The sequence below is a fragment of the Solanum pennellii genome, chromosome 7 (genome assembly GCF_001406875.1).
Source record: "Solanum pennellii chromosome 7, SPENNV200".
NCBI classification, from domain to species: domain Eukaryota; kingdom Viridiplantae; phylum Streptophyta; class Magnoliopsida; order Solanales; family Solanaceae; genus Solanum; species Solanum pennellii.
In genome coordinates this window covers 72,865,393-72,883,705 of record NC_028643.1, presented here as the reverse complement: position 1 = coordinate 72,883,705, position 18,313 = coordinate 72,865,393, and the positions used below count along the sequence as shown (strand labels likewise).

Sequence of the window (18,313 nt, the reverse complement as noted above, 5' to 3'; positions counted from 1 at the left end):
TGGGCTGAGAATTAAGATTTCTTGGCAGCTTTAAAGAAGAAAATAGTATTTTCAGATCTTTTAGGTATAAAAATGAAGATCCCATAGGAATCTTAAATTTTTTTAAAAAAATTGCAAGGACTTAAGATCCATTTTCCTGCCATCAATTCACGCATTACATCTCCACTTTGGATTTAACTTAACAAACTAATTAAAAGAGATACATTTTCAAATTGTGTTCCAAATATATGGTGTTAAAATTAGGTGTAATTCAATCTAAAAACGCACTGTATTTAAGTGGGATCGCATAATGACTCTCTTGCTTACCTCTCTCCTATATTGCTTGCCACTCCTCTCTCTCACTTGTGTATTTAGTGTGATTCGCATGTATCTGGATATGAAATCATTAATTACCTCTAGAAATCTCGTTCACATTTCTCCCTTTTTTAGTGTATTTGATAGTAAAAATACATGTATCTAACTTGAAATTCAATATAAAATCATTAATTAGTGATATAATATATCATTATTAGAAATTATAGAAAGAATTAGTAAGTACGAATCTATATATAATTATTTCAAATTATAGAAAGAATTAGTAAATACGGTAACAATGTTTGTATATATGCAGTTTTTTTCCTCTTAATTTCCGAGCCCAACAAAATGCAAAGTGTCCAGCCCACTTCTATGAGATGAGAAGTAAGACCCGAGATCTTATTGAACAATTTTTCTCCTTCTTTCCACTCAAAAACTCCATTGAAGCAGCCAAGAGCTTATACTACACGGTAATCAATATATTTGGAAGTGGCGGATCCAGTCTCTCACAAAGCAAGGCAGCCGTTTGTTCTCATCAAGGTTCGCTCCATTCTACATTCTTCATTTTCTTTTCTTTTTTTAATTTAAATTTGAATGTGTACATTTTCTGTCGTAACCTCCTTCGCAGCGAGTAAATTAGTTTGTGCTTTCCATTTTTAAAAGTTGAAATTTAGCTTGTTGTTTACATTTCTCTGATTTTGCTTAGTTGTTGTTTACATGTTATCAACGAAATGATTTACTTCATAAAGTTCACTGTTTTTGTGAATTAGTTTCATATTTCCAATAGGTTAATTGAATAGTTCAATGTTCCCCGCATATATCAGCTAACTCTGTCCACCAAAGCTCAAATAAATAGGAAAAAGTGGATACTTCTTTGTAAAATAATTATTGGACTGATTTAGCTTAATCCCATAGCTTACAAATAGGGGTTCAAATAAAACTTGTTATGCATTAGAAGCCTGAAAATTGAAAAATCATTTGCATTTCTTGAGTTAGGATGCATACCGGCATATGCATTCACGATTTGATTTCCCAGGTCAAAAGAATTAATTTCCCTTGGACATATGTTGTGCTAGTGAACAAATAATAAGGTTGATGTCTCTTTGGAATGTTGTAATTTTTTTTTTCAAAAATACGTAAAGAAAGTGATGTCTCATATCTCTTCTTGATATATAGGCGATTTAGAAGTTTTTGGGATGATGGAATATACAATGGGAATGAGATATTGTGATTGAGTCGGGGACTGATGGCGTTATTCAGGAAGCCTTTTTTCATGATTTTCCTTTTGAGAATTTAGAAGCATGTCTAAGGTTTCAAGCTGAGGTTGTGTCGAGCTTTCTGTTCTGTTTTCCTTTTTAGAGTCTTCCGATCCATCGTTTGTTTCTATAGTTGGAGAACTTTATATTCTGGTCATTCCCAGCATACTAATGGAAAAGCATGACCAATGATATCTTGTTGTTCCTGTAAAGCGGAGAATATAAATCTAATTCTTTGTATTTATCTGAGAGCAACTTGTGATATTTTTATCAGAGAAATAGAATGAATGTGATATAGAGGGGACTAATGTGAATCTGTGTCGACGTTTTGAGTAGGTAATACACAATCTGTGTTGGTTACTTTGATTCTTTTTTTTCTTAAACGGAAGTTTTGTTTGAATTTTGATCATTGTTTGGACCAAATATAAATAGGATGTTATCAATCCGAAATGTGATATAAACTATAAACTGAGGGGTGCTTGAAATATGACTGGTTTTGTATGTATACATATTTTGTAATTCTGTTGTCCATCAAAGACAAGCATAGTTTTAATTCGTGCTGAATTTATATATGTTTAGTATTTCTTTAGTTTTCGATTGATTGCATGCTGCACTTAAGGACCTTAGCCTTTTTTTTGTTGCAATTTTTACTTTTAAGAACAATGAGTCTGATATATTTACAATTGTGTTAGGCTTCTCACTGAACCTTCTTTGAGACTCTGCTTCTCCTTTGTGCAGTGAATCGGAATATTGAGCTTCTTTTTGGATCCAAGAAATGAACTTAGGGAGACTGAAAAATGTGGTAGCTGCTGCAGCGATTGAAGGATTGGCCGAGGCAAGGGCCAAGATATTTGGTCATGTAATTAATCCAACTGGGCAGCGATCTGCTCACAAGGTTTTACGCAAGAAGCTGATCGGTGAAAAGGTCTCACAATGGTACCCACACGATATCATGAAAGATGACCCTCTTGTGATGGCTCGTCAAGAGCAAGAGCGTCTCAGCAAGCTTGAAATGTTGAAACGTCGTGGAAAGGGGCCACCTAAGAAGGGCCAGGGCAAACAGGCTAAGAAACGCAACAAATAGAGATGATACTCTCACTGGTTTGAAATAAAGGGGTATCTTGGATTACCATTTGCAGTTTGATTACTAACTTTTCTCATCAGCCACTTGCTTTCTAGTGAGCATCATCTGCATACTCTTCTACAATTTTTTTCCATATAGTTTGGGCTGTTCGAGCTAGTTTGCTTGTTCCTCGACTATTTTGCAATGAGTTAAATGGGTGGGTATATTATTGGATTTGGTATAATAGAATGAGATTTCAAGTAAATAAATTTATGGGATAAAGGACAAATATAGATTGGATTTTAGCAAATCCGGTGGCGTTAGAAAGAAGATTCAATTATCTATCATATAATAGGTCATGAGACACCTAATTCATTTTGTGCTATGAGTTGTGATTCCAAACTATTATAAATGGTATGCAGATATTATCCGTCATACTTTTAGAATATTGATGCTTCTGCAGTTCAAAAAAAAAAAGTCATTTATACTAATGGACATGCACATGTCATAATCATATTCACTGACCGATGTTTGTTAGATATCGATTGACGGATCAAATTGGCCACATGTTCCTATTTAGTATTTCGTTAGAGTAAAGGACATATTATGCTCTAGTTTTTAGACAGCAGGGACATCAATGTCCCAAAAGTACGAGAAATGGTATCTGCATATTATTTTTACGATAATTCGAAATATATTTATCCTTTTTACTTAAATTTATATACACGTATAGGCATGCCACATAGGTGCCATGCAGGATACTAAGACCTAACCATGCAAGGATAAATGTGTGTAAAGTTAGATGACATGGATAAATATAACAAAAATGAAAGTATAATGAAGGACAAATATAACCCTATTTTCTCATAATACAAGACCAAATATGACTCTTTTCGATAGTATTATTCTACTTAAATGCCCAAATCATCAATAAATACAAAATAATTCAATTTTTTTAAAAAACCAATCTCCCTACAATCATGCAACAATAATATCTTTTCTTGTTTTCTTCTTTATCATTTTTTTGAAGATGGGGTTTAGCAGGGGAGATCTTGTTGAAGTTGTAAGCAAAGAAGATGGATTTCTGGGTTCTTATTATGAAGCAATTGTTGTGTGTCAACCTCTCAAAAAAGATTACATCGTGCAGTATAAAACCCTATTGAAAGATGATCAATCGGATCCCCTGACGGAGTTTGTTACCCACTCAGAACTCCGGCCAGTTCCGCCGGAGATTCCGGTGAGTAGATTTAATTTGAATGATCAAGTTGATGCGTTTGGTAATGATGGATGGTGGGTTGGAAGAATTACTGGTAAAATTGGGAGTAGGTATTTTGTGTATTTTGAATGTAGTGGAGATGAATGTGGGTATTTTATAAGTGATTTGAGAGTTCATCAAGATTGGATTGATGGGAAATGGGTTTGTTCAAAATAGATTTTAAATTTGCTAATTAGTTGTCATGTTCCTCTCTTCACTATTTCTTTTTTCGTTTTATTGTTGCTTTGATTTAGCTTAATTAAGTCGAGAGTTTATTGAAAATAGGTCGGGTCGAGTCCGCATACACTCTATTCTTTTATGAAATTTTACTGAATATGTTATTATTGTTGAATCTAGACGAATTTTGTGTTTATATATAGTTTGTACTTTATATGATCATAGGGTAATGGGGTAAACCCTGTTGTTGGAATTCTCATGACTGTAGTTTTTGCTATTATATACATATGTTAGTATGGGTACGACGAATCTAAGATTTGAAGAAGATGGACACCATTGAAGAGGGATGTATGTTAGTCAAAAGCTGGTATTGCTTCGTTTTAAAATATTGTTAGATATGTCTAAACTTCAATGTATTTGGATAGTTATAAATTAAACAAGTAAAATATGTACAATTTACAATAGTCTATATGGTTTGATGGTCTTGAACCTCATTTTTCACGTGCACAAGGCTAAAGATAATCGATTTTGAACTCGTGTATCAAATCAACTTTTGTGTTGTAGAATACACAATGAAATATATCTAAAGTTAACGGGTGCATATGCATCACACCCTACCCTTTGTGGATCCATTGTTAGGTCAAAATTTGACAATTGATTTTTAACTGGTGTATGAAATTAGCTTTTATGTTGCAGAATACACAATGAAATATATCTAAAGTTAATTGGTGCATATGCATCACACGCTATCATTTGTGGATCAAACGTTAGGGCAAAATTCGATTTGAAGAACATATTAAAAGACATATCCATTGAAATTTCTACTATCCATTGGGGGACTTGATTCTTCCCTTTCATAAATTTAATTGTTACGCAAATTCCTTGTAAATATTTTTGTTTTAGGCAACAAATCATACATAAGGAAAATAATTTACAGTGCTCCTCATGTACTTAGGTGTCAAATATTGTGTATGTTACGAAGAAGGAAATTAACAAAATGAATATCATTACATCATCTTCGAACATTAACAAAATAATATTTTAATATGATTATTTTCTTTTTAACATCAACTAATATATAAAACTTCATGATGTAAAATATTTTCTTTCCACATTTTCAATTTATATATTATATTTTGATCATCTTCAACTCAAAGACAAACATTAATGTTAGTTTTGTAAAAGAGAGTTTAAACAAATTTGAATGAATGAAAAGATAATCATTTTACAATGGTGTCTAAATTCTATCCAAAAATCATTTGCTAATTATTGCTCTTTTGTAAATCTAATAAATTAAATCTCTATCTCTCTTATTACCTGAAAACAAAGTGTATAACATATCTTTATTCATTTTTTTTGTTTCACATCCTGAGCTCGATATCTGATTAGAACCTGACAATTCTAAATTCACTCGTATAAGACTCATTCTAGAAAAAAACGCTCTCTATCAAAAATATATATATGCCGTAGTATTCGAACCGAGTACATTTTATACAAACTTCTTCAGAAATATCCAATCAAACTTTTTCATAGCCAAACAATAAAAAGGAAGTGTCCACCCTTATCATTTACTACCAATTGGCACTAAGATATTTATTTTCCCTTGTCTATAAGATCAAAAAAACACAACCCCATCACTCCAAATTGAACAAAAATGGGAGTTCTAAGCTACTGCTACCTTCCAATTACCTCTACAGCCACACCCATATCTCAAGATTCTTCAAATAACCCAACCCCATTGTCAATTCCAACACAATCCAAGCAGAAATCTGTGAAATTGTCTAGTGGGGTGGCTGCTAATGGGGACTATGCTGCTGACCCACCCACTTCCACTACTAAGCTTAGGAAGTACTGGGGTGAGGATGTGGATCCTCTCACCTCTGATGATTTTATATGGAATAAGGAATTTATGGGTCGCATGAAGAAGTATATTCAGGATCCTCAAGAAAATGCCCCTGCTGCTGCTGTAAAGGTATAATCTTTGGCCTAATTGACCCTTACTATGCATTCATCTTTTGAGCTGTTCTAGTCATAACTTATGACATGCTTTTTTCACAAAAGATTTTATCTTTTCTATGATTTGAATTTTTGGTTCTATTCTCTGTTGTGTTGTTCTGAGTTCCATGTTTACTTGTTCACTATTGACTTTGCTCCCCAAATAGGATTCGTTTGGTGCGAGGTATAAGGTATAACAATTCCGGGATAAAATGCAGGATTATTTTGTCCTTGCATGTGGTTGGAGGTATTAGTAGTCTTTGAATTATTTATTCCACCATTTATAGGGGATATGTTATCCTATATACTTGGATGTTCCGGAATAATTATTAAGGATAACTTTTTCCCAACCAAACGGCCCCTCAAGGTTTGGGAAATGCATTTGGTAAATTGACTTGGCTCATCCCTTAAGGCTTGGGAAGTGCATTGGGTAATTGAATATAGTTAATAATAAGGGTAAATTAGGAACTAAGTGATAAGTTCTCTCTTAATTTTCCGAACTTGTCAAGTAAAAGTGAATACCTATTTTTCGTATAATGGACAAGTTTAAGTGGACGGAGGGAATATGTTTTGTGATGAAATCTTTATTTAATTGATAGGCTTCTCTTTATTGGTGTATATGCTGGTTTTCATGATGAACACTTAACCCTCTTGGTCATTTTAATGGTTTGGCAATTGGCAAGTTTCAAAAGTGTTCATTTTAATGAACTTATTTGAATGGGAACGGAGTTAAACAAAGTAATGAACACTTTTGAAACTTGTGGTGTTAAATATGTCATAACTTTTATGTGACTATTAGACTTTTGAAACAATGTGATCTTAACTATGTCATACAGTAACATATATGAGGCTATAAAAGCGTCTAATAAGAGTAGAACAAGTTTTAGTTAAATTATTTCCAAATTTAGCAAGAACTCATTCTTTTTGGAATGAACTAAAAAAGAAATAAGGTCACATAAAATTTCATGGGGGTCTGTTCTATCTGTGTGGTACTCTTGTATGAAGGATATAAAAAGCTGCCGTTAGCGTGTTGCATTATATGTTGGTCATAATACATGCATGTTGCTTAAGGAGTACCATTTTTTTTCAATGGTTGTGAATATTCTTGTGACTTTATATCTTAACAGGAAGAGATATCAGGATTTCTTAGCTTAAACAGAGTCATGAATCTTGACAGGTGTGATCCTTTTCTTCTTTTCTTCATAAAAATTTAGAAATTTTGTTTCCTTCTAATATTTAATCACATATGGAGAATAGTTTGGAAGTTGACTTGACCAAGGAGCTAACTGCCCCTTCACAACCTGTTCTAGAACCAGAAGTCGAAAATACTCAAGTATGTGGTAACTTTAAAACACTTGTTTTCAGCATCTTTAAGCATTAGCATTTTCTACTACCATTGTTGAAAACTAAACTGATTTTCAGGCTGGTTTTACTGCATCTCAAAAATGGCGGCCAGCACCAACACGACGCGAGCAGGAGAAGTGGGGCAAAGCTGCCAAGGCTGCAACTGGGGGCAGTGTACGTCATCGAAGCTTGCAATTAGTTCATTGCTTGAAACTTAATTATAATATTTCTTTGCTCACCTCGTCTCTAACTAATAAGATAGAGAAATATGGTTCTCTAAGTTGTAGTTCTGAAATTTTTTTATCATCCAGGACGTGATGTTGAGGGAAATAAAACGTCCTCAAGGGGATCCAAAGGTTATGGCTGCTCAGTCAAGGGAACAGTATCTTAAGGTACTTGTTTGTGTTTATTCCGCATAAATCACTCTTTGTTGAGATAAGTTGACTTTTCAGATCACCGTTTTGATTGTTCCTTTTTCTTGTCTTTCCAGTTAAAGAATAAATTGCAGCTCCTCACAGTTGGGATTGGTGGTGTTGGTGTGATTTCAGCTTATATCTCTTATTCTCCTGAAATAACAGTAAGGTAATCCAAAATAGGACTTCCTATATGGCTATATGCTTTAATTTCTTTACGCGTCTACGTTAGAGTTACTCATGTTTGATTTACTATTGTTGTAGTGGGACATGAGCCCTATTTATTACAAATCGTTCCTCCAATTACTATATTGGTCCCTTAAGTTGTCAGTTTAAAAAATTTCTTGACGAAGAGAATCTTAATTTGCTTATTTCTTCTGATTTGTGTAACTGATGCAATGTATGGAAATTCCTTGACTGAAATATCTTTAGCTGCTAGAGTTCTTTTAATGTCCTCTGTCAGGCCTGGACGTTTTTAGCTTCTCTTTGCTTAGATTTAATTAATGTAAGGAATCTTTAGTTTTTTCAAATCTGGCAATAGCACTCATGCAGAAATTGTGGTGTTAATGAACTGTTGTATATTTTCATTCTTGCAGTTACACTGCAGGGTTGATTGGTTCTTTGATGTACATGCGTATGCTTGGAAACAGTGTGGATTCTATGCAGTCAGATGGACCCAGAGCACTTATTAAGTACATTTTTTGATTGTTTATCTTTACCAAACGGCTCCCTCTATGCCATTCTTGCATTATCTCAAACCTAAACATCATTTGTTTCTTTGTGTTGCATGTGCGTGTCTTAATGGAGGCGATTGATGCCAATTGACAATAGGAAGCCCAATTTTCTTATGCGTTTTGCATGTGCTACACTGCTACTATTTTACAGCATTTTGTGAAATTGTTTATGGAGCATCCTATTACCACTTCATCACATTTAAATCGATATTGTCATTTTTGAATTGTAATTGTACGTGGTCACTCAAATAGTAGTTCTTAGCGAATTGTCAGTTTCATCGTTCCAGGACTGGAAGTCATTAACCCACAGTCATAGTAGAAGCCAAACACTTGCATGATTAAATGACGCTGTTGTTTGAGACTAAGAAGAGTAGCTATATCCCTAAAACGGACTTTTTTGAGCTCTGCTTGATAAGCTTAACCGAACTTTTATTTTCAGGGGAGCTGTTGGGCAGCCAAGGCTATTGGTTCCTGTTGCTTTGGTCATGATTTTTAATCGGTGGAATGGGTAAGCTCTACCACTATTACGACATTGACCAAAAAGATATGTGTCGAGATTAACTGTTAAATAAAACTTCTCTTCTTGATTCAAGCAAATTTCTTAGAACCTCTTGTTTATTTTCTGAAAACTACTATTGGTAGCATAAATCTATCTGCATTCTGAACTCAAGGAAGTTGGGGCTATTTTATGGGGCTTCAACTTCTTCTCTTGATCCATTTTCTCGCCATTTTCCTGCTTGTACACACCAAAAAATCCAGCCTAGTTTAACTTTTTTCGCATTCCCCCCTTTTTCCTACTACTACACTTGCATCCAAAGAATACTTTAATGACTTCTCTTTCGTTGTTATGAAGAGTTGCCTAAGCATCTGATCTTACAAATTGATTTATTTCCAGGATCCTAGTCCCGGAGTATGGATTCATGCACCTCGAGTTGATACCCATGCTGGTCGGATTTTTCACTTACAAGATTGCAACTTTTGTCCAAGCAATCGAGGAAGGTGTATCGATTATGGGAAATAAATCACAAGCTTAGCTCTAGTTTTTATGATTTTCCATCAACCTCTGATGAAAATAGTAGGTATGCTTCGACTCAAAACCTCCCATCTACAACTTTTATCATCTTCTCAAATTACCATGAATCTTAGATTTGGATAAATGTGTTACAAATTTTTCGTGTTCCATCTTAGTATAGAACTTGTTTAGTCACAGGGAATAATGAAAACCATGCCGTGGAATAACCAGTGAAGTTGTTGTCTAGGGGGTCACGGGTTCAAGCCCTGGAAACAACCAGGGTAAGGTTGAGTACAATAGACCCTTGTGGTCCAGCTCTTCTCCGGATATACATGGAGCTTACTGCATCAGACTGTTCTTTTTGTCACGTCAAATACTAGTATGTATGTCCTGTCTCACACTCGATATTTCTTGTTGCAGAGGAGAAAAAAGTTCAGGAAGACGTTGGATTCGAAAAATGAGCTACAACATCTATACTAAATTTATCACCGGATGGATTGAACAAATCGATGATTTCCTCATGTAAATTATATGTAGATCGTGCTCTCAGCTTCGTTGATAATCTCAAGTTTCTTATCCCGTTGAAGGCTTATGAATCGTTTTTCACCAAAAAAAATTGTGTAAATTCTTCTAGTTAATTACGATTATCCATTTTGTGCCACTTTCTATTACACAAGAGCAAGTTCGATCAATTTTATGTACATCGATCATATAATTGAACATTTGTTATTCTTGCTAAACAAAAGATAAAAGATAATCATATCTCTCCTTTGGTTGTTAATTAGGATTAATTATTAGTATTGAGATAAATTACTCATGCTAGAGGGTGAAATAATAGTATCGAGACTACTTGTTTCAGGATAAATCAATGAAAATAATAAAAGTACCCATGAGGTCTTGCAAAAGTATGTAATTCATGTGATCTTTAATATAACAAATCACAATATCAACAACCAAAAAATAGTACGAAAATAATTAATCCCTACATAACCAGTCTTTGGAATCAGACCAAATGACCCTCTTGTATATTTTGAAACCAAAATCAATTTTTATGACTCGCATACAAAAATTATAATGCAAGAAATATAACATAAAATGTATCATTAACATAATGTTTTACCAACGGATGCTTGGCTAAAAATTTCATTCAGTCGTTGTATTCAACATCAGATCTTATATAGACTCATTGCAATTTCAAATTAGAGACCGATGATTCCGAGTTTTTTTTGACACTCCCATGTATCATATTCAAGAATGTATGAATCAGAAATCACACACTCAAATTCTTCAGAAACATCTCATCATTATTATTCTTGAACAGACATAGGATTTATAAAAGTTAAAAGACAATATCACTTATTATTATACATACATAATAGCCTTAGCCTTTGCCTTAACCAGTGTTCTGCATTCCAGCAGCAATACCTTTCATGGTCAAGATGAGGGTGTCTTCCAAACCAGGCGCATACTCGCTCGTAGGATTCAGCTTCACTAATTCAGCAGCTGGTTTGCTTGATTCCATGATCTCCTTGTCTAGGTGAGGTCTGACCTTCACATTGTAGTTGGGGTCACGAATTCGTTTCAATGTGTATGCTTGGCTTACGTTGAGGGTCGTAATGTAAGAGTCACGAAGTTTGAGCCTTTGCCTCAAGTATGGATCTCCTTCCAATAGATCCTTGTGCCCAGCAACCTATGACAAGCAGCGCGATTAAAAGAGATGTTCCATAGGATGTGAGCTTTGTGGTGATGAGGTAAAATAATTGTATTAATTTCTGTACCTGAAGGAGAAAGCCCTTTGTTTCTTCGTATTTGGATCTCAATCGCTCTCCAAGCGGCCACAGATCTTCGGATACTAAAAGTTTATCATACAATGCAGCAATACCCGGGTCTCCCTTAGCGAAGACCATTTCGAGCAAGTCAAGTGTCACTCTAAAGAAAGGCCATCCATTGTACATATCCTTGAGCATTTGCAGATTTCTTATATCCTTCTCAGTAACGTGCTTGAATGCAGCCCCAAAGCCAAGCCAGACTGGGAGATGAAACCTTGTCTGAGTCCATGCAAAGATCCATGGAATAGCTCGAAGAGATTCAATCCCACCACTTGGCTTCCTTTTGGCTGGGCGACTTCCAATGTTCATGCGACCATATTCTAATTCTGGGGTCGCCTGCATTTTCGACAAACATAAAAAGGAAGTTCAGTTTCATAGGCATCGGGCTGAAGGCAAATAAGTCATCAATGTCTGAAATGCAATTTGCATTCATGCCTATTTTGACTAATTATTAAAACGACTGCTTTCACCTAATTAAAAACTACTGTTCGTGTCCCCTTCAATTCTTTGAATCTTATAGTTTCTGGATGTTTTTTTTTTCTTATACCTCTTTTTCTGTTATGATTAAGAGTCATTCAGAAGCAGTTCAAATCAACTTATGAAGTAACTTGAATATACTTACAAGGCGGAAGTATTCAACAAATCGTGGATCCTGGAACACTAAAGACCGATACTCTTTCGTAGCAACAACAGACATCTCATCCAATAGGGCACGCCACTCTGGATTTGGAGCCACAGGGGGGTTCATTCCATGCTCAAGTGTAGCTGCTGTGAAACGCTGAAGAGTTCTAAAGCACAGGTGTTCCTCCCCAAATGACTGTTCAATAACTTCACCTTGAACAGTCACACGAAGTGAGCCATGAATTGTGTCGGGGGGTTGTGATAAAATAGCAAGGTGGGTGGGACCCCCTCCCCTTCCTACAGTCCCACCTCGGCCATGGAACATTGTTAGCTTTACTCCAAATTCTTTTGCCACCTTTACAAGTTCCTCTTGAGCCTTGTACAATTGCCAAGCTGCAGATAGTCGGCCAGCATCCTTACCCGAATCAGAATACCCAATCATAACTTCTTGTTTCCCATTGATACGGTTTCTGTACCAATCTATGGAGAACAACCGAGCAACAGAAGCAGGTGCAGACTCGAGATCAGCAAGCTTTTCAAACAATGGAACAACCCTCAATGGACTTTTTACATGACATTCACGCTGCAAAAGCTCAACAGCAAGCACATCAGAGGGTGCCGTGGCCATCGAAATTATATAAGCACCGAAACTGTCGGCGGGAAGTTCAGAGATGACATGAAAGGTATCCAAAACATCAGCGACTTCATCAGTTTTAGGGAGATCAGGTCCAAAAAGTGGACGCTTGCCACTTAGTTCAGATAAGAGCCATTCCTGTCTCTTCTCTTCAGACCATTCTTTATAGGAGCCAACACCCACGTGCCTTGTTATAACATCTAGAACATCAGTGTGTCTATCTGACTCTTGACGAATATCAAGTCTCACAAGCGACAGACCAAAGGTGGACACTTGCCTTAAAAAATCAAGAAGGCTTCCATCTGCAATTGGTCTGTCACCACAAGCGCATAGAGATCTATAGCACAGCTCCAGAGGTTCCAGAAACTGCAGGATAAAGACAACCAACTTCTTCACATATTCAAATCATACAGAAATTGGCATGCATATTAGCAGAATCTGAATGCCATGAAATAACATTTGAGAAATGAGAACCACGTTAATTTGGGTGATATATACTAAAAAAACCCTGTAGAACTTGGCCCACAAAATTGGTGTTGTAGTATGTTAGAACTTTGTTAAAGCAAGATGAATATTGTCAAACAAGAATTCCAAAAGCTCGCTTGAGTTCGTTTCCTCATTATCTTACATAAACTATTTTCCTTCTGTCCTTCAACATTTAGTCAATAGACTATCAGTTAGCTACTTAGCATCCAAATAAAAATAACTAAAAATCATATATAGAATCCTAGATGAAATATCATTGCCACACATATTGGAAATGAAAAAGATATCTGTTCAGCATAGGTAAATTTGGAAGTCAAACTAACAATTTCTATATTATTGAAGAGGTGAGCAGAAATAAAAAGAGTTTCTGAAGGACACCTGTTCAAGATTTGTGAATGTCGACTCCTCAGGAACATCAGAATACCCATTGGCTAGTAACTGACGAGCTCGTTCCTGTGTATTATATAACCTATCTCTCACATCAGCAAGAAGAACACGGTAGGGCTCATTCGGTGGAATTTTCTTCCAAAATTCTGTATTAGTAGATTAAGCAAGAAGAAACAGTTAGTAGTTGAAGGGTAGGAGGGAGAGAGACTATAGAATATTAGCAACAATAATCATAAAAAGAGAAAGGTAAGGCCGAAGAGAATGATATGTGAGCTCCAACCCAATACACTTTCAGAAAACAAATCTGGTAGCAGAACAGAGAACGGGGGTAAATACCAATGTAGTGCTTTGCATCTCTTTTGGAAGTCCTATGAAGTTCTTCTGCACGGACACGGAGCTCATCATTGCATCGCCACATTGAAAGCTGGCATAAGCAAGATAAAATGGGCAAGACAAAAAAATTTAGTACAGGATGGAGGCAAATTGCAGGCAACGACATTCAGTAGCCAATTTGTCACCTCAAACATAAGATCCTCAATCTGAGAGAAATACAGATTTGCAGCCATCATTCTAGCCAATAAGCACACATCTCTTGTCACTTCCGGGGTTACTCTAGGGTTGCCTGCATGCACATCAAAATTTGTTGGTGCCTTCACAAAACATTCAAACTTGGGATGCAATTAAATTGAGCTTCAAGGAGAATATTTTCTTATGTCACTTGAGAATCATAAGCAAGATGCTTCTACTGCTCTAACCTAATGCATATTGTAAAGCTTTAAAAGTACCATTTTACCATCTAGCTATGATGTTTCAGATACTACAAAATTGTGAATGAATCGAGAACACTTCAACTAAACAAACATCATCTTTTTGTCCCTCAAAGTTGGATCCATGGATTTACATAAGGATACACCGAACTCATTGACCTTCGAGAATTCCAATAAAATAAAGAATCTTAAACCAACTATAAGTTCTGCTTGTATCAGTGTTAGTTCCTTCTAATATGTGCTTAATCTGACTTTCAATGAGTGAGAACAAAAAAAAAACAGACAATGCTACTTGTATAGAAAGGTCATACCATCTCGATCACCACCCATCCAAGAAGAAAACTGAATGAGAGGGGCATTATAGGGAACACGTTCATTTATTCCAATATTCTTCAAAGCAGTGTCAACACGGCGTAAGAATTTCGGCACCCCCTTCCATATTGTCTCATGGAAGTAACTCATCCCCGCCCTCATCTCATCTTGTGGAGTTGGTGGAGTCCTCCTGATTTCATCTGTGCGAAAGGCTGCTTGTATCTGTATGCAACAAAAGAGAAGAGTCACAGGAATTTATAGTTGTTGATATTCTTTGTGCAGAGGATTGATGACTAATGAGACATTCTATCAATGCTTAATACACAAAATCACGTTAAAGGACAAGCAGTGAGTAGTAAAAATATAGAAATCAAATAGTTCTGACACCTGTTAGCGGATTCTAGTACATTCTCTCCTTATTAATTCTTTTTTTAAAAATTAAATACCTGCCAACTCTTCTAAACTTTTAAATGCACAAAAGTAAAGGTGATCTGGCAACTTAAACACCTCTACAGAGGTGAATCTCTTTCTTCCCATTTAAAAGCTAAGATATGGTTCCTGAAAGGTCTAGCTTCTTTAACAATTGAACCTATATTCTTACCATGTACTAACGATCTTCCTATCCGAGTTTTGTTATCAGCTCTATATATCAGCTTTGCCTAACATGAAGAAGGAAGATAGATGCTCCAATATCAATATTTATGCACCAGGGGAGTGAACGCAATAAGAGAATACTCTACAACCAGCAGAGATTTACTAAAGCACCGGTCTTGAAGGCGTTTCCTCACATCCACTTTAGCTTAGCACAAGTTCACTAAACAACATTTCTGTACACTAACTTCGTATACCAAATAAAATTTAAGCCTTTTTTTAAACATAAAATTACATCCTTACTGAAATGGGGGGAATTGGAATGATAGAAAGAGAAGAAGACGACAAGAAAAACCAGCACTATGAACCTCATACCTCTCTTTGTAGAGCCTCGTCTAGCTCCTGCTTATCATCAGGAGTAATATCTTTGGCGTACAACTGCGTCATACAATCACGAATCCTGGACAGCAAGTGGGAAATGAGAATCTTATCTTGTCCAGTTAAGAATAAGTAGATGGAAAGAAAAAAAAAGTGTTGCTCTCTAGATGGAAACATCGATAAACTGAACAAAAAGTATGTCTCCTTACTTTCATCTTCTTTTTATCCCTTCAGAAATAAACTTATATTTATGTAACCTACAAAAAGTATGGAGCTTTTGCCAGCACAGCCCCACAAACAGATTGAATAGGATATGCTGTTTCAGCACACATTTTCTGTTAACTTCAGCAATGGTAACTTACCTTGCATGCTTTTGAAGCAAAGACCTACGAACAGACTGGGTAGGATGTGCTGTTAGCACCAAGTCCACAGTCTGGTTCTTCAAAGCATCAAAAACTTCTTGGGGTGATTTGTTTAGCTGTCCGACGAGCTTCTTAAATGTCTCTTCAATGTCTGATTCAGTTAGTGCAGAAGCCTCATCCGAAAAATCACGCTTTTTTAGCTTACTTCTTCGTCTGTAAGCTATCTGAACCTCTTCAGCAAGGTTACCCAAGTTAAGCATGTTAGAAAAGGCTTTGGTGACTACAATGGAATCCCCAGCATCCAAACTGGTAAGCATACTCCCAAGCTCTTCCAACTTATGTGGGTCATGTTTCCCTTCATATTCAGCAGATAGTTCATAACAATCTTGAACCTAACACAATGTAGCACCACAGTAAGTTCCTTCCACTTTTACCAGAAATCACTAATATTTTGTAATGATTAAGACCATAGGACCTATAATTTACCGTGCCTCGCAAAGATTAGAAACAACATGCAACAATCGAAAGTAAAACTTTGACTCACTTTTATCCCAGATGAACATTCTTTGATACAGGAAGACATTAAAGGAGATGTGAGTACTACCCAGGGCACAGGGACCAAAGCTGAACTAATTTAATAGAAGAACAGGACAGATGGGGCCAAATCAGTCATCATAATAGATAAGGAACAAGGTGAATAGAAATAAGTTGTTTCTTCTTTTCATAAGATAGGGAAGTTACTTTGCACATATTTAAAAAGAACAATGTCCCTGATTCAAAGGCTAATAGAGACTTCTCCTTAATGAGTCAGGAGAATTTCACCATCACTAACTAATTCAAAATGGCATAACTATATGTCTTAGTCAAATTAAAAGAACCTCCATCACCCTCAACAATACATTCCCTCCTTTTTATTGGTTGTTACACTCAACTCAAAGCTTTATATATACTCTAAACAGACTAAGGACTAAAAAAAATAACAAATTATGAGAATTGACTAGTGATTGAAACCACAAATTATGAATACACTACCAGTCTTAAAGAGTCCATTCACCCCCAAAAAAAGGTGTAATTTGTTAGTATAAACTAGTCAAGAACTTACAAAATCAAGCATAATGGAGATCAGCCTAGAGCATCCATACCACAATACTAATAAAGTACCAGCCTTTTCCCCACACACCGCATAAACACAACAAAAGAACGCGAAAAAACAATAGTTCAACAATAAAGATTATTACGAACAGACAAAACTTGGTATAACGGAAACTAGTCTAAGGCATTCAAACCATAAACAATGAATAAAGAACCACTCTTTTCTACTCACACCACATAAACATCAACAGAATTACAGTAAAGGAGCTGATAAACATAACATTAAACCAAGTGCCAACAAAATTAAGCAAAACATACGATTAGAATACTGCATTCAAACCATAAATTATGAAAAAAAAAAACAGCAAAGGGGTTCAACAGAAGTTAATAAACAGGAAATTAAACTATGTACCAACAAACTAAAGCAAAATGTACAATAACCCTACTGCATTCAAAACCACAAATCATTAAGAAACCCAACAAAGGGTTTCACCAGAAGTATGAAAAAACACGAAAAAAACTTTAAAAAACAAACTAAAAGTACCGTTTCTCGAATATCCTCTCCATGCAAATCCTGCAGAATATCAAGAAATCTGTCAAGCAACAAAGCATCATACTCCACAAGCTTATCATCCTCTGACACTTTCGCTGGTGCCAATAGCCTCAATTGGGCATCAATTGAAGCCATTTTCTCAATTTTCCGACTCATCTTCGAAAAAAAAACCACACTTTTTATCAACTAGCAAAGTTGAAAAAGAAAAAAAATCACGGATTCTTCCACCCTTTATCACGGAGAAAACTGGGTATCAAACAATTTTCAGCATTAACTTAAAACATTCACAATTTTTTTCAAAATTTTATGAAAAGTAAAAACAGAGTGAATAATTATTTATGGGCAATTTCAAGATTCCCGTGACGGAAAAATCCAGAAGAAGTAGAAATAAAGGAGAAGATTAACAGGTCACGAGAGAGAAGAAGAAAAAGAGAAGTGATTTGAAGAAAAGTTGCAGAGAATTTTGGATTTTGCTTAAGCTTTTTTATAGAAGAAGATGTGAAGAACAGAGTGGAAAGCTCTAACTAAAAATCAACAAGAGTCCAAATTAGTGTGTGCTTTTTTTAATTACGGGAACTTAATGGGTTGAAAATTCAATATAAATTTCTTTTTAGATTCCTAGAATATTCCATAGAATCATAATATACTCCCTCCGTTTTCACAAGGATGACCTAGATTTGATTTGAACGAATTTAAGAAGAATTTTTTTTTTTTTTGATTTTATGATTTTAAATTAAAGTTAGGCAAATGTATCAAAA

At 35.5% G+C, this 18,313-nt stretch overlaps 4 protein-coding genes across 6 annotated transcripts; 3 read left to right on the top strand and 1 right to left on the bottom strand.

The window, feature by feature from the left end:
- Window positions 1-634: 634 nt before the first annotated feature.
- On the top strand, window positions 635-3,059 carry LOC107024472. The gene is made up of 2 exons (XM_015225458.2): window positions 635-834; window positions 2,289-3,059. The coding sequence occupies exon 2, from the start codon at window positions 2,326-2,328 to the stop codon at window positions 2,632-2,634; it is 309 nt and encodes a 102-aa protein (XP_015080944.1). The 5' UTR covers window positions 635-834; window positions 2,289-2,325; the 3' UTR covers window positions 2,635-3,059.
- A 584-nt stretch (window positions 3,060-3,643) lies between these two features.
- LOC107025660 (DUF724 domain-containing protein 2-like) lies at window positions 3,644-4,045 on the top strand. The gene has a single exon (XM_015226423.2). The coding sequence runs from the start codon at window positions 3,644-3,646 to the stop codon at window positions 4,043-4,045; it is 402 nt and encodes a 133-aa protein (XP_015081909.1).
- A 1,533-nt stretch (window positions 4,046-5,578) lies between these two features.
- On the top strand, window positions 5,579-10,235 carry LOC107026129 (protein CONSERVED ONLY IN THE GREEN LINEAGE 160, chloroplastic-like). 3 transcript variants are annotated; one of them, XR_003579258.1, is made up of 11 exons: window positions 5,579-6,017; window positions 7,168-7,217; window positions 7,298-7,373; window positions 7,463-7,558; window positions 7,696-7,776; window positions 7,875-7,966; window positions 8,394-8,489; window positions 8,971-9,039; window positions 9,427-9,610; window positions 9,736-9,824; window positions 9,964-10,235. XR_003579258.1 is itself a non-coding variant. In XM_015226988.2 (10 exons), the coding sequence occupies exons 1-9, from the start codon at window positions 5,700-5,702 to the stop codon at window positions 9,563-9,565; spliced, it is 1,017 nt and encodes a 338-aa protein (XP_015082474.1). In that variant the 5' UTR covers window positions 5,579-5,699; the 3' UTR covers window positions 9,566-9,610; window positions 9,964-10,235. The 3 variants fall into 3 exon arrangements, 2 of the variants coding, with proteins under 2 accessions (XP_015082474.1, XP_015082475.1); XM_015226988.2 differs by lacking the exon at window positions 9,736-9,824; XM_015226989.2 differs by lacking the exons at window positions 8,394-8,489; window positions 9,736-9,824.
- Window positions 10,236-10,670: 435 nt separating this feature from the next.
- On the bottom strand, window positions 10,671-17,711 carry LOC107025804 (phosphoenolpyruvate carboxylase-like). The gene is made up of 10 exons (XM_015226543.2): window positions 17,547-17,711; window positions 15,911-16,302; window positions 15,546-15,630; window positions 14,579-14,801; window positions 14,019-14,122; window positions 13,837-13,924; window positions 13,492-13,646; window positions 11,995-12,993; window positions 11,322-11,708; window positions 10,671-11,233 (listed from the first exon to the last, which is right to left on the bottom strand). The coding sequence occupies exons 1-10, from the start codon at window positions 17,709-17,711 to the stop codon at window positions 10,937-10,939; spliced, it is 2,895 nt and encodes a 964-aa protein (XP_015082029.1). The 3' UTR covers window positions 10,671-10,936.
- Between the last annotated feature and the right edge of the window lie 602 nt (window positions 17,712-18,313).